Source organism: Trachemys scripta, chromosome 6 (genome assembly GCF_013100865.1).
Source record: "Trachemys scripta elegans isolate TJP31775 chromosome 6, CAS_Tse_1.0, whole genome shotgun sequence".
NCBI classification, from domain to species: Eukaryota; Metazoa; Chordata; order Testudines; family Emydidae; genus Trachemys; species Trachemys scripta.
In genome coordinates, this window is record NC_048303.1 from 123,937,857 (window position 1) to 123,964,194 (window position 26,338).

Here is a 26,338-nt window from a genome sequence, read left to right on the forward strand (position 1 = left end):
ATCTAAGTCCTGGTCTATACTGGGGGGGATCGATCTAAGTTACGCAACTTCTGCTATGTGAATAACGTAGCTGAAGTTGACGTACTTAGATCGACTTACCGTGGTGTCTTAACCGCAGTGAGTCGACTGCTGCCGCTCTCCCGTCGACTCCACCTGCGCCTCTCGCGGCGGTGGAGTACAAGAGTCAACGGGAGAGCGCTCGGGGATCAATTTATCGTGTCTAGACTAGACACGATAAATCGACCCCCGCTGGATCGATCGCTGCCCGCCAATCCGGCGGGTAGGGTAGACGTACCCTAAGATAGATAAATCTTTGCAGGGCTGATGTCATAGAATGCAAGCTCTTCAGGACAGGGACTGAATTTTCATTCTACGAGGGTTCAGTGCCTACCACAATAGGGGCTCAATCCCAGACTGGGACCTCTGGGCGCTATTGCAGTACAAATTAATAAATAACGATCATGATAATTCTCTAGTCTTAGTGCAGTGTAACTCCTTGGCTGCTTTTTTGATGCCCAGTGCACATTGAGCAGATCTTTTCATTGAGCTGTCCGCAACGAGACTAGGGTTTGCTCCTGAGTGATTACAGCTAATGTCTTTTTTTGGCAATCCAAATAAATTATGTCAGCCTGTGATCCTTTATCCAATTTTTTGTTAACATGCTCAAAGAATCCTAGTAGACTGGAATCACAGCTTTATTTACAAATACCAGGCCTGTTTAAGCCAGCAATGTCATGTACTCTTATATCTATCTTTAATTTAGAGTTCCAATTAATTTCTCTGATGCTGAGGTAAGGGACCATAACAGAGTCTCTGCTCTGTATTTCCCAGGATCGCCCCTAGGGTGTTGTGTTTTTTTTTAAGAGAGGTACACCTGCTGCGCTCCTCTGTAGTAGCTGATTGAGAGAGTGTATAGCCGCTTCATTCAAGAGTTCTGAAGGAACACAAGGCAATAGCCTCTGGGCCTGGTGAGCTATTGTAATTTAAATTGTCAGATTGCATCTATATCTCTCATGGTTGCCACCTCAGTCTTGGACAGTCCCATAGCTTCATTGCCTGAAAAGACTAGCTCAGAGTTAGACATCTTCACCAATGCCTTCTGTGGTGAACAGCTGTGCAAAGAGATTGTTTGTTTAGCTTCTGTGTCGTGTCTGGAATACTTAGATTCTCTTACTCATCGCTCAGCAAACCCACGGACTTTCTTGCAAGTTCCCATCTTCTGATATGCTTGAAAAAGATCTTATTTGGTTCACATGTCTTTGTCTATTTTCTTCTCAAATTCACTCTTAACTGCCTAACTTACATTTTACCCACCATTACTTAAGTGCCCTTCTATTAGCTTCACCTAAACTGTATTTTCATTTTTTTGAAGGTAACCTCTAAGGTTTCAATAAACTCTTGGGCCTTACCGTGTGCCTGTCTTGTTCTATCTTGTTCCCATTGTTTAGGGGTAAGCATGACTCTGGTTAGGATTGCATAAGTGCTTACAATCAGAGTGGAAGCTTCTCCGTTTTTTTTGTCTCCTTAGCTTCGTTTAAACTGGCTTGTGTTTCTTCCCTCCCCCCACTCCACCCCCGCCCTATGTTAGTGTTTGAAAATCCCTCTATCCCCAACAATGTAGACTGTACTACCATTGTGGTCCTGTAGCTTCATTAAACCATTAAATTCATTAAACCATTAAATTCATTAAAGTTCTCCTGTGTATTACTTAGGACAGAGTCAAACATATCCTCTCCTCCTGCGTCCTCCAGACCTAGCTGTTCCAAGAAGCAATTCTTTATGGGGTTGAGAAATTTCTTCTCAGAACTGTGCCTGGTAATATTTTGGCAGCTGAAGTCCTCCATTATTATCTGATGTTGTGTCCTCTCTCAATGTTGCGCCATTGCTGGCACCCACTCAACTTGGAGGCCAGCAACATAGCCCAGCTATTCTACAGCCCATTGTGTTGGGATTTGTAGCCATATGTTTGTGCGCATTTCATTTTTTGTATCTATGAAATTATGTAAATCTCCATGCAATTTGGAGCCTGCGGGCTCCTGGCAAATTGCCAAGGCAGCTGTTGGTGTCACAAATGGTTGGCCTGTCTAATCAGGCTGTCATCTCTTTTTGTTGCCGTAGCCTCCAAGCAGGAAGAGAGGTGAGATAGGGGACAGATTACGCTATATTTTTTTAGAAAATACTCAGTGCTTCGGTCACCAGGGAGATGATTGGTTTTCTCTCCCTCTAAAGCCCTGAAAACTCCATGGTGTGAAGTTGGAATGAGCTAAATTGTGGCATTTTTCTGTAACAGGAGGTTGTAATTTCTGGTTCTGGGGACTGGTAGTGAGATGCAGAGAGATTCCTCTCTCAAACACAAATCTGGCCCCCGGTCTTCGGGACTGAATCTTTTTTCCGGTGGCCAGTATGAAATTGCATCCAAAATAACTATTCGAAGAATGGTAAAGTTGAAAAGTCAATTGCTCAAAAGTGACACCAGACATGAGGTGAAATCATCATTCACTTCCCTTGTGCAGATACATTGTGGTACAGTCTTGCCTCACATGACACAGGAAGTGTGTAGCAGAACCAGGAATAGAACCCAGAGCTCTTAGGTCTTGGTCAAGCGTCTCTAAGCACAAGAAAATGGCCTCTTTCACTGTCCATTGTATGCACTAATCAGGCAGGGGTGCTATGGAAAATGTGATTCTGTAATTAAAGACTGTATCGTAATGCATACTCTCAAGGGGGTTGATTTCAAGTTGTATAGTCAACCTTAAATCTGGCATCTCCTGGCATTAGAATGTTTGACTTTGCAACCTTAATGGCCTTTAACAGAGGGTTTTTTTTAATACAATTTTCTGTCTTTTTTTTTTTTTTTTTAATAAAGAAAGCTGTAAAACAGTAATACCATTATCTAGACCAGGGGTCGGCAACCTTTCAGAAGTGCTGTGCCGAGTCTTCATTTATTCACTCTGATTTAAGGTTTCGCGTGCCAGTCATACATTTTAATGTTTTTAGAAGGGCTCTTTCTCTAAGTCTATAATATATAACTAAACTATTGTTGTATGTAAAGTAAATGTTTAAGAAGCTTCATTTAAAATTAAATTAAAATGCAGAGCCCCCCGGACCGGTGGCCAGGACCCGGGCAGTGTGAGTGCCGCTGAAAATCAGCTCACGTGCCGCCTTTGTCACAGGTGCCATAGGTTGCCTACCTCTGATCTAGAACCACATTGACACCTGCCTGAGTTATTATCAGGATCTGAATGCAGGACCTTTAGATTTACAACACAGACTGCTAACATTTGAGACAAAGGAGTAACTGGTAGCAGTAGTAGGTTGTTATCCTATATGTGGACTAGCCTTTGTGGGGTGGGGAATACAGTACACGTTTTACTAGTGCTTTACTTAACCATTTCCCAGCCAACAGTAGAACAGCCTGAATCAGAATTTCTGGATCCTAATCTTGGCTTTTTCTGTGCGGTGGGGTTACCAAGCACATCGGTTTGCCCTATTCATTCTAAAAGGTTGAGTGGGTGGGACTATAGTCTGCCATATTAGATGTGCATGTATTCCAGCTCTGCCAGACCTTGCCGTTACCGCATTGTGGGGACGATAGTTTCTCCCTCCTATGGTGGAGGCATTAGGCCTGGCTCAAGAAAAAGGCCTGACTACACCGAAATATTACCACTAGTCAGTAGAAATGCAGAGACACTTTGGGCTGTTGCTGATTTCCAACCAAACACACCTTCCTCTAGGCGACAGAGGCGGCTGCTGCTGTTGTTCCCCATGTGGAGCCAAGCACTGGGGGGGCCTATGAGCAGGCTCAGAGCAGATGAAAGGTGATGGGAGCTGGGAAGTCCCCTCAGTGCATATGAAGGCAGTGGCACTGGAGTGTGCCCAGTGCGGTTGGAACATTCTGAGATTTTAGCAGCAAGACGAACCAAATCTGAGCATGTGCAAAGCCTTCTAACTTTGCCAGATCTGGGTAGATTTTCTGGGAGGAGCACAAGGCACCCCTCTGACCCCAGGACCATCCCCCTGCCACATTTCTAGTTTTTGCTCCAAAGCACAGAGGCACTGGAGCTCTTTAAAGAAATGAATTGGAAAAAAGTTAAATGCTGGCAGCACAATGTATTTTCCCTTAACTTTCCTCGTGGAAATGGCTGACCCATTTTTGTGATTTTTTTTTTTTAATTCAACCTCAAGCAGAGAAAAAGCTTGGGCAGGGGAGAAGTCTGGCAGAGTTATAAACAACTGAAAAGAGTCTTATAACTATAGGCAGTGCTGTAGATAAAATAGACGATCCTAAAGGGCTCCATGGGGAGAAAATACTGGGTGCTAATGGGCTCTTTAATCTAATGGCTGGAAGCTGTCGCTGGACAAATTCAAATTAGAACTAAGGCAGAAATGTTTAACAGTGAAGGTGATTAACCATGAGAACAAACTCCCAAGGGGAGTGGTGGATTCTCCATCTCTTACTGTCTTCAAATCAAGCCTGGGAAGAAATGCTAAAAACCAAACACAAGTTACTGGGGTAACTAGGTAAAATGTAAAGGTCTGTGATATACTGGAGATCAGATTTGATCAGCTAATGGACCCCTCTGGCCTTAAACTCAATGAAGTTAGTAAGCAAGTGTGACAGAGTGCAGGGAGTGAGTAGGTGAGCCTGCACTCTGATCCCTTAGAGGTCAATTAGTGCCCCAGGAGAAGCTGATTGGGAATCATGAACTCAATTGGCCCATCAGTCCAGGGCTGATAAGAGGCACAGGAAAGAAGTGCAAAAAGAGAGAGAGGAGGAACAGGACTAGCTTTTAATTAATTAACTGGCCTCCTAAGCTCAAAGGTTGTGGCCTCAAACCTCTATAAGTGTCTAGCCACATTGGCGTTTGCAAAGTGCTTTGAAGGGCTGGGGGAGATGATCCAATAGAAACGCTCAGTGGTTACTGGCTTAGGTGACGTTTAGTCTAGTAGGAGTTGGCAGCAGCATGCATCCTGGGAAGAACTGCCCTTTTGTGGTACTGCGTGTTGCATAGTCTCCTTAGGCATCCGGTTCTCTATACCCATTGGTTAGCTGCTTTGATTGTAAAGTTATTCAAAGTGTAACTTTGATTTTTAAAGCCCTTAGAGATGCAGGACCTGGCTGTATCTGAGAACCTCTTGCTGGAGCTTTGTGCTCAGACAGACAGCCCTATTTATGGACTGTACCACTGAGCATTCCTCTCCCATCCGTCCATCCCCCTTGTCTGTTGTGCAGCCCATTGAATAGGGCGCTGAGCTGGGATCCAGGAGAGCTGGGTCCTACTTCTGGCTCTTACCTTCAGGTAAGTCACTTCTCCTCTTGTGCCTCTATCTCCCCTCCCACCCGTTGTCTTGTCTATGTAGAAATAAACTCTTTGGGGAAGGTAATCTCCCCCTCTATGGGTACTGCTGCACTGCATGTAGAATACATACAGCGTGGATATACACCTCTACCCCAATAGAACGCAAGCCGATATAATACGAATTCGGATATAACATGGTAAAGCAGCGCTCCGCGGGGGGGGGGGGGGGGGGGCTGCGCACTCCGGCAGATCAAAGCAAGTTCGATATAACGCGGTTTCACCTATAACGCGGTAAGATTTTTTGGCTCCCGAGGACAGCGTTATATTGGGGTAGAGGTGTAAATACCCAGGGAGCTGGTGAGGTGCGGCTTAGGGGAGTAAAGCCACACTTGAAGGGTGTGGGTGTGTACGCGAGTACACTCTGCTCACCCAAGCTGTGCCTCCCCCTCCAGGCTGCTATTTTTAGCCATGGAGTGTCTCCCTGCCTCCCCTCTGCCAGAGCCTTTCACTGACAGGTATAGCTACACACCGCAGTGTGGAATCAGTGTGTAGCTACACATACACTATGTGCCACCACCAGTGGTGTGTAGTGTAGACACAGCCTGTGTTTGTGCTGCACCCAGCACAATGGGCCCCTGATCTTGGGTAGGCTCTCGAGGTGCTACTGTAATATGAATTCCTTCTGAATTTGGAGGTGATCCGGCTTTTGTTCTGTTGGGTCCTGGTGGGTCTGGAAATTGCTCCTCCTTGAAATCTGTCTCGGCACGTCCCTTCCTGCTTCTAAATAACATCTTTTGGATTTAAAAAAAAAATTCGGGAGTTTTAATCTGAGCTCTGCTGGCCACATGTATTGCTTCCGCCCTTTCTTCCCCACTTCTTCTTTTTTTTAAAGATTCTTTTGGCAGGTTTTAGGAGTTTAAGCTTTTAGAGGGTGATTTTATCTGAATGATTTTAATTGTGTCAACTTCCTTCCTTTTGCTTTGGCAGAGGAACTTTACACAGACAGTTATTACTTGATTCGTATTATTGGATATTGTCCAGTCCTCCCTGACTATCCCAAAAATATTCCTTTTCCGTCGTTCTATACACAGCTCTTACCAGGTCTCCACCAATTCCCAATTCTCCGGGCATCTTTATTACATTGCTTTTGTTTGAGCGACATTTAACTCTTAAAGCAGTTCTATAGCTGAGCGTTCTGGAATCGTCATTAACTTCATTCCTCTTCCCATCACACTGCTGCTTCTCTAGTATTTTGTCTCCGGATATATTTATAAAAGCCCTTAACCCCTTAAGCTATCATTAACTCATTCTACTTATTTGCTGCCCTTATGTTTTCTGTAGCTGCTTTAACTGAATCTGTAGATTCCTGTTGGATCCCTTCTCTCTTCCCCATATTTTTTTTCTTTTTTAACAATCAGATATTCTTAATTCCCCAAATTTTCCTTTCTTGAACATCAGTCTCATTATACCAGCATGTATGATTTATTTGTATAGTCAATTCAGACATCACTCAGTATGATAGGAAAGATTATACAGCAAGACAGTATTAAGAGAACTAAAGAAGAATCTGTTTGGCATTATGGAAATATCATAAAAGCCCTTCTAGAATCCTATGGGATATTTGCACTCACATATTTATCTTTCAGGTGGTTTCTCCTTAGATTCTTATAGGGTTTCTAGTTTCCACTATGATGTTTTCATATGTAATAAACAAATGTAAGGATTTTTTTCTAGGATGTGAAATAAAGAATAGTGAAACATAATGGGGATGATCCAGGCAAAATGGGAAAGTGTGGAGCATAAAATATGTTTTCAGGTGTGTCTGTTTTAGAATATTCACTAGGAATCTAACCTGCTTTGAAGAAATGCCGCAAATTCATTCCACTTTGTCAGACATGTGCATGCCTACCGTTTACTTAGTGTATTCTGCAGATTTCTGGGAATGTAAAGCATGTCATTGCCATATGTCATTTAATCTCCCAAAATACCAATATTTCCATCTGCTTTTGTTCTTATGTGTAGTCAGTGGCATGGCATTTCCCCACAACTGCGAGTCCTTTCTTTTTTTAGATCGTTTTTCCTTTGGATTTTAGTCCATATTATATTTAAGACAAAGTGCTCTTCAAATTGTATCCTTGTTTAGAAATGAAAATGGTAACTCTCTCACATCAACTGCCTCATAATGTGTATGCATTGTACTTGAGTATTTCTTGTCTTTGGTTAAAATATCTTTCATCTCGTTCCCTTTTGTATAGTCTTTGATTCTAACCTTCAGAGCTCATTAGATGAAGAATGTGAAAAAATACCTCATGTGTTCTGGACACAAGCAGTCCAGCTTTGCTGGCATTTATACTGATGTAAATGAGAGCAGAAGTTGGCCCCAGACCGCACTGTAGTGACTGGTTGTTAAAGGTTGCTTGAAGATGAGATGAAAGGCTTTGGTTTAGCATAGATTTGATAAAAACAACGAGGAGTACTTGTGGCACCTTAGAGACTAACATTTATTTGGGCATAAGCTTTCGTGGGCTAAAACCCATTTCATCGAATGCATGGAGTGGAAAATACAGAAGGCAGGTATATGACAGTACATGAAAAGATGTGCGTTGCCTCACCAAGTGGGGGGTCAGTATTAACGAGACAATTTAATTAAGGTGGAAGTGGGCTATTCTCAACAGTAGAATACTTTGTAGTGGTAATGAGGTCAATGTAATCAGGGTAGCCCATTTCAAACAGTTGACAAGAAGATATGACAGGTTTCAGAGTAGCAGCCGTGTTAGTCTGTATCCGCAAAAAGAACAGGAGTACTTGTGGCATCTTAGAGACTAACAAATGTATTTGAGCATAAGCTTTCGTGAGCTACAGCCCACTTCTTCGGATGCATAGAATGGAACATATATTGAGGAGATATATATATATACACATACAGAGAGCATGAAAAGGTGGGAGCTGTCTTACCAACTCTGAGAGGCCAATTAATTGCTAAGGCTCTCTGTATGTGTGTGTGTGTGTGTATATATATATATATATATATATATCCTCAATATATGTTCCATTCTATGCATCCGAAGAAGTGGGCTGTAGCCCACGAAAGCTTATGCTCAAATAAATGTGTTAGTGTCTAAGGTGCCACAAGTACTCCTGTTCTTTTTAAGAAGATATGAGTAACAGAAGGGGGAAATTAGTTTGGAGAAATTAGTTTTTGTAATGACCCACGGTTACCACTCTGAAACCTCTCATAGATTTGATGTGGCGCAAAAGCAAAATAGCAAACTGACAAGATAATGCAGGTCATTCCATAATAAAAAGACTGAAACAAAATTAAAATGAAAGTGGCCCTGCTGGAGTGGTGCAGATGTTTTTAAATGCCAAGGTGTGTTTGTGATGCAAATACAAAACGTGCATCGCAACAGCACTGATTGTTGCATCCCTACAAAATATGCCGTTGTTCTGTAGACGAGTGTGTTGTTCTGAAACGCTATTTAATTTAAATCGGTGATATTCCAACAGAGGGTCCTGAGCTGCAAGAGGCTCTTTCACTGTGTGATTTAATTATTAACCAATCAGGAGGCTTTTACAATGTAATTAACCAATTGTAGTTGATAAAATAATAATACTTGGTCAGCCATTTTGCTGTGAGAATTATAAATACTAAATATTTCCCTGCCATACTGTTTAAATATGAATACAAAGCACAATAGTAAATGAAACAATGAATTCACACTCCTGTGGGTCTTTTGGGGAATGTTGATCGCTAATTTGGCTCCTGAACCCCTGAGGTCTGAGTATCACTGCTTTAAATTTAAGGGTTGATCACAAATTGAAAAAACCCAGCATTCCCCTAAGATAGAAATAACTAGTATTTAAAGCTCATGTAATTCCCTAAAGTAAAAATGACTATTTGATTAAAATAAGGGTGGTTGTTTTTTTTACTTTAGCCCCAAACAACAGAGCATTGAGTATTGTAACAACACACAAAGAACAGCAAAGGGAGAGAAAAATGAAGAGACACAAACAAGGGAGAAAATGTCTTGCTGAGATTTGATACAGAATCAAAGACAGCTGAGACAGCAAGGGGGTACAAAGGCCGTTACAGATATTAGGAGTAGCAGAGGAGAATATTCTTTCACCAGCAATGGCCAGATTGTGTCAAGGGACAGAAATAACGTGACTGGAGGGTGGAGAAGACCAGGAGGGGAGTGGTAAGATGAAATCTGTGTGATAAGAAAGGGGGAAGTCCCCGAGGGAGGCAGTGTTGACTGGCATATTGAGCAGTCGTTCTGAACCTTTCCAAACTACTGTACCCCTTTCAAGAATTTGATTTGTCGTCTACACCCAAGTTTCACTTCACTCCAAAACTTACAGAATCAGACATAAAAATACAGAATTGTCACAGCACACTGTTACTGAAACATGGCTGACTTTCTCATTTTTACCATATAATTATAAAATAAATCAATTGGCATATAAATATTGGGTTTACATTTCAGTGTATAGTATATAGAGCAGTATAAACAAGTCATTGTCTATAAAAGTTTAGTTTGTACTGACTTCGCTAGTGCTTTTTATGTAGCCTGTTGTAAAAGTAGGCAAATGTCTAGATCAGTTGAGGTACCCCCTGGAAGACCTCTGCATACCCCCCACGAACCCCTGGTTGAGAACCACTAGTACAGAGCATTGGCCTGGGAATTAGGAGACCCTAGTTCTCTTCTTGATGTGGCCTTGGGCAAGATACTTCGCCACACTGTGCCTCAGTTTCCCCATCTATAAAATGGAAATCATGATGCTTTTGTAAAGCAATCTGAGATCCACCGCTGAAAAACGCTATATAAGAGCTAGGTAATGTTTTATTTTCAGTTTCGAGCTGGCTACAGGAACCCAGCGGGGTTGTCTGAGACTAGGAGTGAGGTATTGTAGGTGTGAAGAACCTCCTCAGCACCAGGTTGATTGTGAACATGCTGGAGATTTGGGAAGGCCATCAAGAATTGAGTCAGCATAGAGCCAGGAGACAGATTTCAGCACAGGAGCAGCTGGGGCAGTGTAGACATGAGCAGAATTGCAGAGATGAGGATAGGAAGATATCCAGGCACAGATCTGACTAATGTTTCTTTCATTATTATTTTCTCTTTGTGCAGCGCCTCACACAATGGGATCCTGGTCCATGCCTGGGGCTCCTACACACTATGGGAATACAAACAGTGTTTCTATTACAGTAGGGCCTAGAGACCCCAACTCCGATCAGGGCCCCATTGTGCTAGGTGCCGTACAAATACATATTGAGAGACGTTCCCTGACAAGGAAATAGACAAGACAGACATGGGTGAAAGAAGTGAAGTATTATCCTCCTTTTACAGAGGGAAAACTGACATTATTTGTCCGAAGTTGCACAGGATGCAGAGCCGGGACTTGAAACCAGATTTCCTGAGTCCCAGGCCAGTGGTGACAGGTATGTGTCTACACTGCGATTAGACACTCATAGCTGGCCCGCCTGGCAGAGTCCTAGAGCCCAGGCTCCAGCCCAAGCCTGACCATCTACTGCAATTAAACAGCCCCTTAGGTGAAGCCCCACGAGCCCAAGTCAGCTGGCACAGGGCTTTTCATTGCAGTGTAGATGTACCCTACTCACAAAATCACCCTTCCTATAGTGAAAGCACCTTTTAATTTTCACCAATCACATTTCAGAGCCACCTCCTTGAATCCCTGCCAAGCGGAACACCCCCAAAGTGGCAGCTGTACTTGTAAATATCCAATGACTCACTCGGTAGCCTAATTTTATACAGAGCAGAGCACTGTGAAACTCTTCCTGACAGCTGTGCGGTCTGTGCAAACCACGTACTGTGTCCCGAGAACTTGTGAGTCACCTGGAAGAGCCAGTAAGAACAGGCGTTTTACCATTAATTTCGGAGTCAAGCCAACGCTGAGTGCTTTTAAAAAAAATCTCACCCTACTGATCACCTAAGCCACAATCATTTATTTCTCCTTCTTATCCCCGTCCGCCAATGAGATTTAGACAGCTGCGACTGCTAATTTTATGAATGAAAAGCTACACAAGTTTCCTCCTATGAAGTGTAGCCTGTGACACAGCCATTGGCCTAGTTGAATATACGTCTGTGGATTTACAGGGACTACTTTTTGGACAATGCCTGCTTTAAGTCGTGTAGCCATTAATACTTTCTTCCCTGTCGCTGGTGGGTTGAAGTGGATAGAGGACGTCTAGGGGGATGGGGACTTTCTGATAGAAGTTTTGGTTGGGTCTTGAACTCAGCCATCTACTCAGCCTTTGCTTTTAGACACTGAGGAATCAAAGACTGTGTAAATCCCTTTGGACCCAGTTCAGCCCTGGTGTAAGCAGGTGCAACTGAGTTTCTGATTTTAAGCCAGGGTTAGATGTGTCTGTCTAGAGGAAGCAGGACTTGGGACCATGGATCGACCCCCTCGTTCTGAAATCCTGCTAATGGAAGTGATTAGTGTCAAAAAAGGGCTACTGCAATGGAAAGGGAAATGAGGCAGCGGAACTCAGGGGGTTGAAGGAGGAGTGGGTGAGGGGGACTCTGAAAGCCAAGTTAACATTCCAGACTGAAGTTGGATGCTGCTTTTGAGAATCTCTTGATGAGGAGCGCTACGACCCTGGCTGTCTGATCAAATTATGCTGGCAACTAATCAAGATCTAGAGCCCTTGGTCGAAGTATTTGATTTTGGCTGGCTTTGGTCTGATTTGCTTATCTGCACATCAAGTGTCTGAACATTAGCCATGTCTTGAAGTGTGGCCTATTGTACGAGTCCTTTCTGAATGTCAATGACTCCTTTTGAAGCATCGTTTTTTGTTACCATGTGTCTCTCTGCTTCCAAGCTGCCAGACATCGCTGTCTTTGCTATGAGTGCAGGATTGGATCCTGACTCCCATCTTTTTGTAAGACCTGATGGGGAAGGCAAACAGTGTGAAAACTAGGGCCTTCGTGGCTACCGGGGTCCACTGAGGATCATGTCAGCTTTGACCTATTTGAATAATTCTGTTCAAGAGCAGGAATCGGAGCAATAACAGGTGCTCTTGGGCAGTGTGGATGCAGGGGCCTGATTCTGATTTTGTTTAAACAGATTTTATGCCATTGTAATTCCACGTATTTAAATGGCGTCACTCCTGATTTGCACCACTGTAAACAAGAATAGAACTGGACCCCAGGCATCTACAGTCATGCTCTCTGACTCCTCTCCAAAGAACTGTAAGGCCCAATCCTGATCTAAGCTGCGGGCATAGTAATGACCCAGAGACTCAGTAATGCTCACCTGACTCTGAAGGGGAGGGGGGCAAAGCCAAGAGGAAAGAAAGGACATGATAAAAGGGGGAGACATCTGCCATGCTCTCTCTCCTCCACCTACATCTACAGACACCCCCACCAAGTGACTGAAACGCTGATCAAAGGGGAGAGAGTGGCTGAAAAGTAACCAGCCAGCCTGTGGTGAGAAGCATCTAAGTTTATAAGGACATTGAGAGTGCTAAGAGGCTGTGCGTGAACAGCCCAGGAGTGGGGGTTCTCACAGCAGAGCAGGGTAAGTCTGGCTCCCAGAGTCAAGGATTGGAGAGACCTAGCACATCACTGGTCCAGACAACACCAGAGGGGAATGTCACAGAGGAAGATTGGTGCAGGAGGGGTGCGGGTTCTGAGAGGGAGTCTGGGAGCGGGAGCGGGGGGTGCGGGTTCTGAGAGGCAGTTTGGGTGCAGGAGGGGGTGCGGGCTCAGGGAGGGAGTTTGGGTGTAGGGTGCGGGCTCTGGGAGGCTGTTTGGGTATGGGAGGGGGCTCTGGGAGGGTGCAGGAGGGGGTGCAGGCTATGGGAGCGGGCTCTGGGAGCGGGAGGAGGTGCAGGCTCTGGGAGGGAGTTTGGTGCCGGAGGGGGTGAGGGGTCGGGCTTTGGGAGGGAGTTTGGGTGCTGGAGGGGGTGAGGGGTCGGGCTGTAGTAGGGAGTTTGGGTGCCGGCGGGGATTGGGGGGGGGGGTGCGGTGCTTACCTCAGGCGGCTCCCGAAAGCAACCGGCACACCCTCTGGCAGCAGCTTCTAGGCAGCCAATGAGAGCTGCAGAGTCGGCGCTGGGCCGGGAGCAGCACGCGGAAACTCCCTGTTCCCCTCCTCCCCCCAGGGGTTCCGGTCACTTCCGGGAGCAGCACAGGGTCAGGGCAGGCAGGAAGCCTGCCTTAGCCCCGCTGCATGGCCACCGGTGATGGCGGCCAGGGGACACAGGGCCTTTTAATCACCTGGGCCACTGGAAATTGTCCCCTTTGTGCCCCCCCACCCCCGCCGTCGGTGGGCCTGGGCAACTGAGTGCCCACGTTCAGGCAGTCCTGTTGGTTCTGCTATCATAACAGTGCTGTTCTCTGAGAGCGTAGCAGGGCCTGGGTTTGAGCAGGAGTTTACACCTTCAAGGCCAGTCTGGGGACAGGAACATCTGAAACTGATTCTGAGGAGAAAGTTCTTTACAGTGACACGGGGGTGGTCAGCGATGAATTAGGCTATGGGGCCTTTAAACAACTACCTCCTCAAGAACCTCTTCCTGGGGATGAAAGACTGTTTTTCCCCATTGGCTGCCTAAGAAGTGACCATGGACTCTGATTGCACCACCTGCTGCATGTAACACTAGGCCCCACCAATGCAGAACTCCTTTCCTGGAGGGCTGCGGGCTTCCCTTCTGAGCGCAGCTAGGGTTAGGCTCTGTGGAAGGAGGTGTGGGACTCTGTGCATGGGACCTGACAGGCCCTGGGTTAAGACCTTGGCTTAGGCAGCCAGAGGTCTCATAGCCTGAAGCTTGGAAACAAGGCAAACCTCAAGGGTAATGGCTGGGGAGCCGAACTTTAGAGGGCGTTCACTGATGCAGTCCTTATCAGATTCCATTAATGTAATGGGAGCTGCAGTAAACCGACTGTGAGCCGCTGAGATACCCATGGCCGGGACCCAGCAGCTGCCCTGGTTCTTGATTGGGGGGGAATAGAATGGGGAGGGGGTCTCCGTTCTCGATGGGAGCTCGTGTGTATTGAACTGTTTTGAAACCCTGGCCCTAGACTCTGTTTCAGTTTGAACCCAGAATGATCTAAGGGTTTTTAATCGTGGGGATTGAAGTGGGTGCTGTAAATCCCTTTTCCCTCAGTGCATTAACTGACCTCTCATAACTGTATTGACTTTTAAAGGCTCTTAGAAAGTTATAAAGGTTCCCATAAGCCCTGCCAAGCAGGATATATTGCTGTGCTGTGTACTGGACAGCTTGCCCACCAGAGAGAGGCAAGGTCTTAGCCATGCATACATCTGACCACTGACATGTGGACAAGTGGCCGCACAAACAACTGATTATATCTCTTCCTGACATACTGGCTTAGCTGTGAGCCTGGGGTAGGCAGAGAGCGTTATTTCCAGCATAGCATCCGAGTCTGGTATCTGCAGCATCGCGCAACGCAGAAGATGCTGACCCAATATCATATTCCCTGGACATAACACATACCAGTGAGAACACTCAAAATGAGCAGCAAAGTCTTGTCAACGTATGGCATAGGGCCTAACGTAGGGCTGCGTTATTGCAGCACACAAGCTAGTGACAATCCAGCAGTTCTGGGCCCCCTCTTGTCCACAGCTTTGCCCATTTATTTTAATTTGATCATGCAGGATTTCTGGGTACTGAACACCATGTGACAACCATGTTAGGTGCAATGTGACCACTTACTGGAGATGGTAAGGCATTACCTCAAATCCTGCAATCTAATTTTTTTGTTCACTATAACAGCTCATTCAGGGTATAGATTCAGAATATCCAGTGAAATGAAATGGGATTTGGGCACTTGACTCCCTTCAGTTGATTTGAAAATCTCAGCCATAATGACCAGGTGAAAATCTCCCATCTGCCGTGATTGCTATAGTACTTTCTAAACATGGATCCATCCAATCATTTACAGCACTACATCACAGAACGAGATACCAAGGGTGCAATTGCTGATTCTCTCCATGGTGGCATTAGACTTGTCTTTCATGAGAACGGCCATACTGGTCAGACCAAAGGTCTATCTAACCCCGTATCCTGTCTTCTGACAGTGGCCAATGCCAGGTGCCCCAGATGGAATGAACAGAACAGGTCATCATCAAGGGATCCATTCCCAGCTTCTGGCAAACAGGGACTAGGAATGCCATCCCGGCCCATCAGCCATTGCTGGACCTCCATGAATGTATCTAGTTCTTTTTTGAACCCTGTTATAGTCCTGGCCTTCACAACATCCTCTAGCAAGGAGCTCCACAGATTGATGAACAGATGCCTAATACTCCCTTTACAGTGGTTTTACAGGGTCAAACTGAACTTGCCTCCCTAGTCCTATAAGGCTCTGTCTCAAGTCAGTTTTTCTTGTGAAAGGAAACTGTTTTAAGGCACAGGTTTAAAAAGGCTTTTCCGCTAACACAGTTGTTCTGGTCAAGTGAGGCCAAGGCACAACTTCATTAAGGCCCCGATAAAATAAAGCACTAAGCTTGACTTTAAAATCAATGGGACTTAAAGGCCATTCTTAAGCATGTGCTTAAGTGCTTTGCCAAATTCGGGCCAAGAACAGGTTTTAAAATCCATTCTCAAGACTACATCACTGTTTGCAAACCCAGCTCCTAGCCAAATCTCTCTCTCAGACCTTTGACAGTCTGTGTGCAAGGGTCACATTAGAGGAGTCTTCTCCAAAATTCATTGATTTTTCAATATAAACAGAAGGATAAAATTAAAGATACGGGACAAATGATCAAATAATATTGATTTGTCACAAACTCTGGCATAACTCATGGGATGGGATGTATGATAGGGCTGGAAATGGCCTCCTGGGTCCTTACTTCCAAACCCTGCATGGAGCAGGATTTTCCTCTCCACTAGTCCATCAGATGTTTAATTCATCCTACACTGAAACACCTCTTGTGAAAGTGCCTGAGTGAGCTCCCTAAGGCAGATCGGTCTGCTGGCTTCACTGTCCAGCCTTCGTTGTATAATATCTAACTTCCCTGGATAAAATAGTCAAAGGTGCCGAAGTTCCATTTTCACAAGGGATTTAGGCTTCTAGGCCCAGATCCTCGAAGGTACTGAGGTGCCGAACTCCCTCGGAGCCAAAGTCTCATTGCAAGTCAATGGAACTTATGCTCCTAAGGGTGAAATCCTTGCTCCGTGGTAATCAGTGACAAAACTTCCATTGATTTCAGTGGAGCCAAGATTTCTCCCTCAAGCTATATCTACACTGCAATTAAAAACCCAGAGCCAGCTTGTGCCCACTGATTCAGGTTCGTGGGGCTTGGGCTAAGGGGCTGTTTAATTATGTTGTGGATGTTCAGACTGGGGCTGGAGCCTTCAAGGTGGGCGGGTCCCAGAGCTCAAGCTTCAGCCCAAGTCCCAATGTCTACACCACAATCAAACAGCCCCTTAGCCCGAGCCAACTGGCACAGGACAGCCACCAGTGTTTAATTGTCTAAGGCCCAGATTCTTAAAGTATTTAGGCTCCTAACTTCTATTGATTTCAGTGGAGCCTAAGTCACTTCGGAAAATAGATGCTTTCAAAAATTGAATCCATTGTCCCGTTTGTTTCGTTTCAAGGTCTGGTGTTTGTTCTGCTTTTGTTAACCACTGTAAACGATTTCTCCCCCTATTTAACTGCCGAATATCGGTAGGCACGGATCATTTCCCACAATGATGGAGTTTTCTGTAAGTTGTACTCCAGATCTAAGGTGCAAGTAAATGACATCTTCCTAAGCAGGAAATGTTTTCCAGAGCTGAATTGGTAGTAGTATTACAGTAGCACCTAGAAGTCATAGCCCAGTTAAGGACCCTGCTGTGCTAGTCACTGTACAAAAACAAGGTAAGAGGCTTACAAGCCTCAAAGAGTTTACAATCGAACTAAAGCGAGACAGACAAAGGGTGGGAGGAAAACAGAGGCAGGAAGTGACTCGTCCAAGGATACACAGCGGCAGAGCTGGGACGGGAAGCCAGGTTTCCTGATTCCCACTCCAGTACCCGACCCACTGGACCACGCTGCCTCTAATTGTGGAGCGAGGCAGGAGGTGGCGGAAGGTGGATGTTGACAAGTGGTATAAGTTAGTCTGAGTGCATGGAACTGTAAGGAAAAGTAACTTGCATGACAAGAGGCCAAAATAATGTATTAGTGAATTACAGGGTGGCGTGTTTTAACTTAGCTGCTTTTCCTGCAGTACCTTCTTCTGCATGCTCTTTCATATGTAAGTGACTTCAATGTCACCTTCCGCTTGACTGGTATGTAATTTACTCCAGACTACCCATCACCTACCTATCAAGCAGGGCCGGCTCCAGCATTTCTGCTGCCCCAAGCAAAAAAAAAAAAAAAGCCGCGGCAGGTCCTTCGCTCCTAGAGGGAGTGAGGGACCTGCCGCCCCCGAATTGCCGCAGGTGCCGCCCCTCTCCCTTAGCCGCCCCAAGCACCTGCTTGTTAAGCTGGTGCCTGGAGCCGGCCCTGCTATCAAGTTATGAAGGGGCTCCCCATTACTTCTAGGAAGCAGACGGCGGAGATTGTTTGCAATGATAGCAAAGAGCTACACCTCATATCTAAAAACAGGGAAAATGAGGCTAGATACGGGACAAATGCAATTACACATCAGAAGGGTCTGCCTGAGGGAGTTCACAGAGGTGCTGTCACACAAGGTGTTTATGTAGATGGCATAAAATTTTTGAAGGAGTAGGTGCCCTGAGGGGATTGGAGGTCATTCCATGCCCTACCATAAACTAGCCTGTGAAATGATTTGCAATAAGTGAGAAAATACATGAATTCCTTTTTGGTGTGTTGGTACATGTTGCTATAGTGATGTTAATTATGATTAACTTGTTTGACTTTCATATGGGTGCAGAGTGTAGCCCTTGAGGAACTCAGTTGGAGTGGAATTTCAAAACGGCTTCGGCATTGGTAAAGAGCTAGAAGAGGCATGCTTCATTTTTCTCAAATCTAAAGAGAATTCATAGGGCTACTAAATAATATTTCTTTGTCTATACAGTTTGGGACAACTCGGGATCCTCTAGTTTGAAGGTCGGTCGTGTGTTCACGCCACTGAGCTCAGGAGTGGGCTATAAATGTGGCCAGTTGTGACTTTATAACAACATTTAATAAAAGGAAGATCATACATTATTGGGAATAGAAGCACTCTATTTGCAAATTCCTCATTAAAACCGGACAGCTCCTTCATGAATGAGTAATTATCTCAGCATTTAAAATACAGTGTTTCAATGCAAAAATAAATGTAATTAAGTACCATACAGGTGTCTGACAAACAAAATTCACAGGTACTAACCGCTCCAGCATCTGGCTATCACTTCAGTGCTTTAAGTACCATGTAGGTATCTTGCAAACAAAACTAGCAGGAGTCTCTCTTTAGCTGGGTGATAGAGCATTTACCTGGGATACTTTACTGCCATGTTACCCTAACCCCACTTCTCAGCTCTCCAATGAAACCAATGTATGTTGTGTATGGCTAAATAGATAAACTGATGAGAAATTATTCAGGTGTAAGGAGCATGGCTAAATAGTGCTATGTAGTTGAGAAATTAGTTCACTATATACCTCATTCTAAAATCAATGGTCCACATCAGACTGGTAGTTTTAAAGCAACAATCTCTAGGCTTTCTGCCTAGAAATGGCCCTGAATCACCAAAGCAGTCTTCCATGGGGAAATGCTAAATTTTGCAACATGTTCAGAGCAAGAGCAAAAAATAATTCGGACAAACACATAGAGGTTTTTACATGAAACATGTTCATTTAGAAATTGATGAGAAAACTTCAGCTGTGGAATACTGGATATTTTTTAGATGCAATTTCAACTTCCCTCCTTTTAGCTTTTCTCACGAGTCTTACAATCTCATTACAGTGCTGGAAGAAGCATACAACTCCTAGGTAATTTGATAGAACAGGGTAGTTATTTTACAAAGTCTGTTAAAGCACTGAATTCATCTTAGATTAAAATTCTCCCATTCTAGCAAGACTAGTGGGAATTTGCATTAAATTTATAGATTCTTGCAACTTTGTATCCCTCACTGTCTTAAAACATTGATACTTTAAAAGGGAAAGATACAATAGAGGAAAAATATTGAACCAGAAATCGTTTAATCTACTGTCTATATAAGTATTAAGCCTTATAAAATTATGCATAAGAAGTAAATAGTTCTGGAAACTCTTCTAATCGTATTTTGTACTATGAAAATGCAATTATAAACGTCCAGAAGACAGAGAGATAAGACTCCCTTCATCATGCTATCTAGCCACTAGTTAAACTGTCTCAGTCCTGTGAAGTATGGATAGCATAGTTGTTTATAAGACCGCAGGAATACTATATTTTGAAACACGACAGAGCACTATAGCATTTCCTAGGATGATGATATTGTTTTCTTCATAAAAATTGTTTACCTGCTTTCCCTAATGAAATCAATTGCAAATCTCCCATTGACCTCCATGGGACTAAGATTTGGCCCTGAGAAAGTTGAATCCAAAGAAAGACACAGCTGAATTTCTTGGGGGAAATCCTGTGAAAACAAAGCAGGTGAAACAGAGCTTACCTTTAAAGAAGGACAGAAACAAAGATGCCCATAGATACAATCCGGAGTAAACAAATCCCAAACACTTCTCAGTGAGCATTGTCCAAACAGAATCGGAGTGCCACTTCTAAGCAGGCAGCAAAGCAGAATGCCGTCTTTGTGACAGCACCAAATGCTTGATAGAGTCAATGGTTAACAGTGCTAATAAGCCCTTCAACCAATTTCCTACCATGAGAGGAAAGTACATGTGCCCAGCTGTCCCTCCAGTCTAAGGAAGCCAAGTTCAGTGCTGCTTAAGTAAATCCAAGTGCATGCCAAGGCTCGCTAGGTTTTTTTTCCTGGTGCTCTGCACCTTTTCTAGTGCAGAAACAAATGCCAGCGAGACAGCACAAGAGGGGTGTGCAGAAAGGGGAGGGGGAGCAAAGGGCCAGTGCTGCCTGGGAGAGATTTTCCACGTCCCCACTGTCTGTAAGTAACTCCGAGGCAGCACGTTCCAATGCTAGTACTAGAGTGCCTCTAGAGCTATGTCTCAGGCAAGGCGAGCTGCAGCCCCCTGTTCCCTTTACCTGCCAGTGTGATTTCTAGCAGGGAACTGGCGCCTGCCCCTGGGTGGAATTAAATGCAGAGAAAGCCTCCACTGGGTGGACGTTCAGATTTTAGCAGCACAGAAGTGAGAAAGCGGAGCCCCGGGGGCCTCAGACTATCTTCACTCTGCCCCTTTGCCTGTGTGCATGGCAGTACAGCCCTTCAGTCACGGCTCCAGCCAGAAACAAATAGCTGTCCCCTCCCCCTCAGGCTTCCTCTCAGCCAGGAGATTTTTGCACACACTCTGGTCCGTTCCCTTTTTCTCAGCTCCACTTTTTTAATGGCCAAGCACCAGCAATAAAATGTTAGACGTGAATAACGTGTACTTCAAACCTGGCATTTTCTCGATTCTTCCCCCAGCCTCCAAGTTCCACTTTCTCAAAGGTGCAGTCAGGACGGATTGGCACACTCCTGCATTGCCACCCACAAGGCAACTTCGCACAGTCAGACTCTGCGCTGTGATTCCAGCACGGGCCATCTCAGGCCAGCCCCTCAAGGCATCCTCCAGACCCCCAAGCACCATCCCACGGCTGTTCTCTTTCTGACCAGGGTTGGTGAGGGACGTCCCCTGTGTTGGAGCAATCCCCTCTTCAGGTGCTTTGCTGCCCAGCTCTCTTTCAGCACCTGTCGTGCTCGTCCATCTCCAGGGAATGCCCTCTCTCAGACCTAGTGCTCTGACTGTCACTAAAACAGAAGACGTGGGGAGGCAGCCTGGTCTAGTGAGTAGGGTTTTGGATTTGGATTCAAGAGACCTGCTCTGCCACTGACCTGCTGTGTGACCTTGGGCAAGACCGTTCCGCTCTCTGTGCCTCTGTTTCCCTTCCCACATTTTTTCTATCTCCTCTGTAAGTTCTTGGGGGGCAGAAACTGTCTCTCACTGTGTTAGTGCAGCACTTAGCACAATAGGGCCCTGAGCTTGGTGGGGACTTGTAAGGGCTACCGTCATCTATGTAATAAAATTCCAGGATTGTCACTCTGTGTGTCACTCGGAGCCTAAAATGTCTGTTGAGTCAGGGTGAAGCTATGGAAACAGCTACAGGCAGGGCGGAGGGCTCTTTTTGTTCAGAATATCTCCAGGTTAAATCAGCGCTGGGATTTGCAGTCTGTTACTGTCCTCCTTTTAAGTTCTCAGCCATTTTCTTTACGAATTACACCACTGTGACAGTACGGCATGTATCTATGCCATGCCAAGAGTCCTAGACCACTGTGATATCAGAGGTGACTCAACCAATTATCATCCTAACTCTACAACTAATTTGAATATAACAATTCATTGGTTGTATGAGGGGAGACTTAGCCCTGCTGCCACACATCTTCAAAACCACCCACACTACAACACAACCAGCAAACACAATAACCCCAATGCACATAGCCCCCTCCCTGCAGCATCCACCCCTTATCTGCCACCCACAACTGTCTAAGCACAACACAACCAGCACACAATAACTCCAAGCATCGCTCTGAAGTCTCAAATGTCTGTTGAGCCACTGTGAAGTGGTAGAGACAGCTACCATAGAATCATAGAATATCAGGGTTGGAAGGGACCTCAGGAGGTATCTAGTCCAACCCCCCGCTCAAAGCAGGACCAACCCCAACTAAATCATCCCAGCCAGGGCTTTGTCAAGCCTGACCTTAAAAACCTCTAAGGAAGGAGATTCCACCACCTCCCTAGGGAACCCATTCCAGTGCTTCACCACCCTCCTAGTGAAAAAGTTTTTCCTAATATCCAACCTAAACCTCCCGCACTGCAACTTGAGACCATAACTCCTTGTTCTGTCATCTGCTACCACTGAGAACAGTCTAGAGCCATCCTCTTTGGAACCCCCCTTCAGGTAGTTGAAAGCAGCTATCAAATCCCACCTCATTCTTCTCTTCTGCAGACTAAACAATCCCAGTTCCCTCAGCTTCTCCTCATAAGTCATGTGCTCCAGCCCCCTAATCATTTTTGTTGCCCTCTGCTGGACTCTTTCCAATTTTTCCACATCCTTCTTGCAGTGTGGGACCCAAAACTGGACACAGTACTCCAGATGAGGCCTCACCAAAGTTGAATAGAGGGGAATGATCACGTCCCTCGATCTGCTGGCAATGCCCCTACTTATACAGCCCAAAATGCTGTTAGCCTTCTTGGCAACAAGGGCACACTGTTGACTCATATCCAGCTTCTCGTGCAGTGTGGTTGAGAGCTTGTTTTTGCTTTGACAAGCTCCAGGTTCAAGCATCACTGGGATTTTTAGTCTCTTACTGTCCAGTTTTTAAGCTGTCAGCCATTTTCATCTTTTTTACACATGTATGACAGCATGGGCTTTCAGCTACTGGTATAAATAATAATCTCATGACAGCCCTACATACTGCCTAGTCACGCTCCAACTTCTATTCCCTGGCTGGCCAGGGTGGGTGAGGCCTCTCCCCGGGTTGGTGGAATCAGTTTAGTTGCATATTACCCAGCTCTCTTTCAGTGCCTCTTGGGCTTATCCTGCACCATGGGATATCCTCAGTGAAACTGTAGTGTGCTTAGTGAAGTGTCTCAAACCACGGTCAGCGTTTGGCACATCAGGGCTCTGTGCCCCATGGCTTGTCTCACATTTGGGGGGTGTGGAAGGAGCGGTTCCATTTCCTGCGGAGCTCATTGCTAGTGTGGGAAGAATTTGGGCATTTTCATAGTTAGTGTTTTTCCTCTTTCCTTCACCCCTTCTTCTGACTTCACAAAAAACTCTGGCTGCAATCACGTGTTGTCCCTCCTCCGCTGCTTTGTCCTGTGCCTCCGAGAGGATCCTGGCTAGCTCCAGCATGGCATTGGCTCAGACACGACCAAGCTGGAGCACCTCAAAGCGTTCCAGGGCTTCCTCCAGCGATTCCCATCAATCCAGCTCCAGGGCAGTGGGGAAAGCCTCAAAGGTTTCTCCTGCTCAGGGGATCAAGAGTCAAGAGGCCCAGCTGGGCACCAAGACTCTTCACTGGCACTGCCCAGCTCATGCTAAGTCCAGCAAGATGGACGGTAGCTCTGGCTGGACTCAGAAAAGGACTTAGAGGTCCTGGTGCTAACCAACTGACCGTGAGCTCCCAGTGCGATGCTGTGACTAAAATGGCTAATGTCATCCAGGGGGAGATGGAGCAAGAACAGGAGGTGGCATTACCTCTGGATGTGGCATTGGTGTTGTGTCCAGTTCTAGTGCCCACACATAGGTGCCATACCTAGGAGAGGCCTGGGCAAGCATGAGATTAGGTGGCCAGTCCAGAGTGCCCTGTGCTCCAGCCATCTCTTCCTGATCAATTGCCCCTTGGGGGCCATTGCAACCAGGGCATAATTTAGAGCAACCCCAAAGCATCTCTAAGCTACCGTGGGGGGCAAGTTCTCTGATCCTGTGACCAGCCACAATTGGCACCTCTGTGGCTCCCTGGCCCTGCTGGGCACAGCAGAACATGGAGCCCCCAGGGGGAGCTCAACACCTCCTCTTACTGTTTATTCAGCGAAACACCGCATAATGGGGACTACTCTCTTTCCAAAGCCCATCCGCACTGTGGGTCGCACACCAAGGGATACAGTGGCACGTATTAGATGTGATTGTTTATTGCAGGGAGATGTTGCTAATGGAATTACTCACCCCCATAACCTTGTAAAATCAGACACATCAGACATTGCCTTCCCCATTTATTTATTTTTTAATAGCTTACTATCGTCACCGGAGCACATTAGGAAAGAAGCGTTGCAGAGACAGCAGCTGCTTTTGTTGCTGTGCTGGGACTTCAGTCCACCCCTACAGTCATCATAATTAAAGATTGTTATTGTCTTTTCCTGTAGAGACGTTCTGGCAATTAAATCGACTCGGAGAATAATTCCTCTTTTTTTTCTTTTATAACACAGGTTGTTTTTTTCTTGTTGTTTCTAAAATATGAAGTGGACTAAAGCACTTCAGACAGCTAATGCCTCTAGGTGAAGTGCTCCTTTGCTCATACCATTGACCCACAGGTTTGTAGTAACCAATCTCCATCTGTCTGCCGCTTTTGATCAAAGTTTGTTGATGTAATCAAAACGATAGCCAGTAAATATGGAAAACCAGTCTCCCCCATAAATATGGGCACGTCTCTGAGCTTCCAAGATTCTGGAGCCCAGGGAATGACAGTGAAGGGGTTAAGGAGAAGGGTCACCATTGAGGGGAGGTCCATCGGTGCTGGAGCTAGGGATGTAGGGGGTGCTGCCACACCGCCTGGTTTGAAGTGGCTTCTTTTGTATACAGAGTTTACAGTTTGGCTCAGTGGCTCTCAGCACCCCCACTACAGAAATTGTTCCAGCCACACTGGGAAGATCTGAGATTAACATGCTTTGGTGCTGCTGTAAGGATATGGTCTTTTCCTGTAGCCATATTGTAAGACCTATGGCCTTTATCTGCAGCCATATTAGGAGGACAGCAGCCATTAGCCAAGAAGCAAAAAGCCACATTCTCACATTTCATCTAAATTACATTAAAACAATGTAATATGGGACTATTGAGAAGTTGATCCTGTCCTAATAGTACCCACCATCACCAGATAAAGAAACCGATCTTAAGGTGGTTAAAGAAAACTTAGTTTGATAGCATTCTGTCTGGCAAGCAATCACTTATCAATAGTTGTGGTTGTGAAATCCTCATTTCTTTATTGTTTTGTCTTTATCGTCCTCACTTCTCTATTCTTTGTCTGTATGATCTCTGTCTGATACTATTGTTTCTGTCTGTTTCATAATTTTATTTTGCTAGGTATAAATCAATTAAGGTGGTGGGGTATGATTGGTTAGAGAATTTTGTTACAATATGTTAGGATTGGTTAGTAAAATTTTAGTAAAATGATTGGTTACGGTACAGCTAAGCAGGACCCAAGTTTCACTATATAAACTGGTGTCCAAGAAGAAGACCAGCAGAAGAACAAGAAGGAGGATAGCTAATGTGATGCCAATTTTTAAAAAGGGCTCCAGAGGTGATCCCGGCAATTACAAGCCGATACACCTGACTTCTGTACTGGGCAAACTGGTTGAAACAAAATTGTCAGACACATAGATGAACATAATTTGTTGGGGAAGAGTCAACATAGTTTTTGTAATGGGAAATCATGCCTCACCAATCTACTAGAATTCTTTGAGGGGGTCAACAAGCATGTGGACAAGGGGGATCCAGTGGATATAGTGTACTTAGATTTTCAGAAATCCTTTGACAAGGTCCCTCACAAAGACTTTTAAGCAAAGTAAGCTGTCATGGGATAAGAGGGAAAGTCCTCTTATGGATTGGCTAAAAGATAGGAAACAAAGGGTAGGAATAAATGATCGGTTTTCAGAATGGAGAGAGGAGATAGTCGCCAGGAGTCTGTACTGGGTCCAGTCCTATTGAACATACTCATAAACTATCTGGAAAAAGGGGTAAACAGTGAAGTGGTAAAATTTGCAGATGATACAAAACTACTCAAGAGCTGCAGGGGGTTTAGGCACTGCCACACTCAGCATTACAATACCCAACTTTTAGGCATCTTGAAAGCCTGAATTCCTGCACAGGGAGAGAGAGTTGCCTACAAATAGGAATCACAGGCACCGACTTTCCAAAGTGCTGGGGGGTGCTCAACCTCCGGCTCTGCCTCAGGCAGGGGCGGCTCTAGGCACCAGCAAAGCAAGCAGGTGCTTGGGGCAGCCCATTTGCAGGGGCGGCAGCCGGCAGGGATCCAGCATGGGAGCTGAAAACCATCAAAGAGCCCTGGGAGCTGTAGTTCCTTCCTCCCTGCCCATAGAGCCAGCCCTGGAGGAGGGAAAGAACTACATTTCCCAGCATTCCCTTGGCTGCTATCCACAGGAAAGGGAGGGGAGGAGTATGTAGCTGAAACCTCATGCTGCAGCTTGCTGTGAATGGAGAGCTCACTGCTAGAAGTGGTGGCACTGTGAATGGGGAACAAGTGT

At 45.4% G+C, this 26,338-nt stretch overlaps 1 protein-coding gene across 1 annotated transcript in view; it reads right to left on the reverse strand.

Annotated features, from left to right (window-relative positions):
- LOC117879444 (neuronal acetylcholine receptor subunit alpha-7-like) overlaps window positions 1-20,668 on the reverse strand; it is a 102,441-nt gene extending 81,773 nt beyond the window's left edge. Inside the window, exon 1 of the mRNA XM_034774638.1 lies at window positions 19,861-20,668. Within this exon, the coding sequence (XP_034630529.1) occupies window positions 19,861-19,939 (79 nt within the window). The 5' untranslated portion in view covers window positions 19,940-20,668. The remainder of the gene's footprint in view (window positions 1-19,860) is intronic.
- Window positions 20,669-26,338: the final 5,670 nt, after the last annotated feature.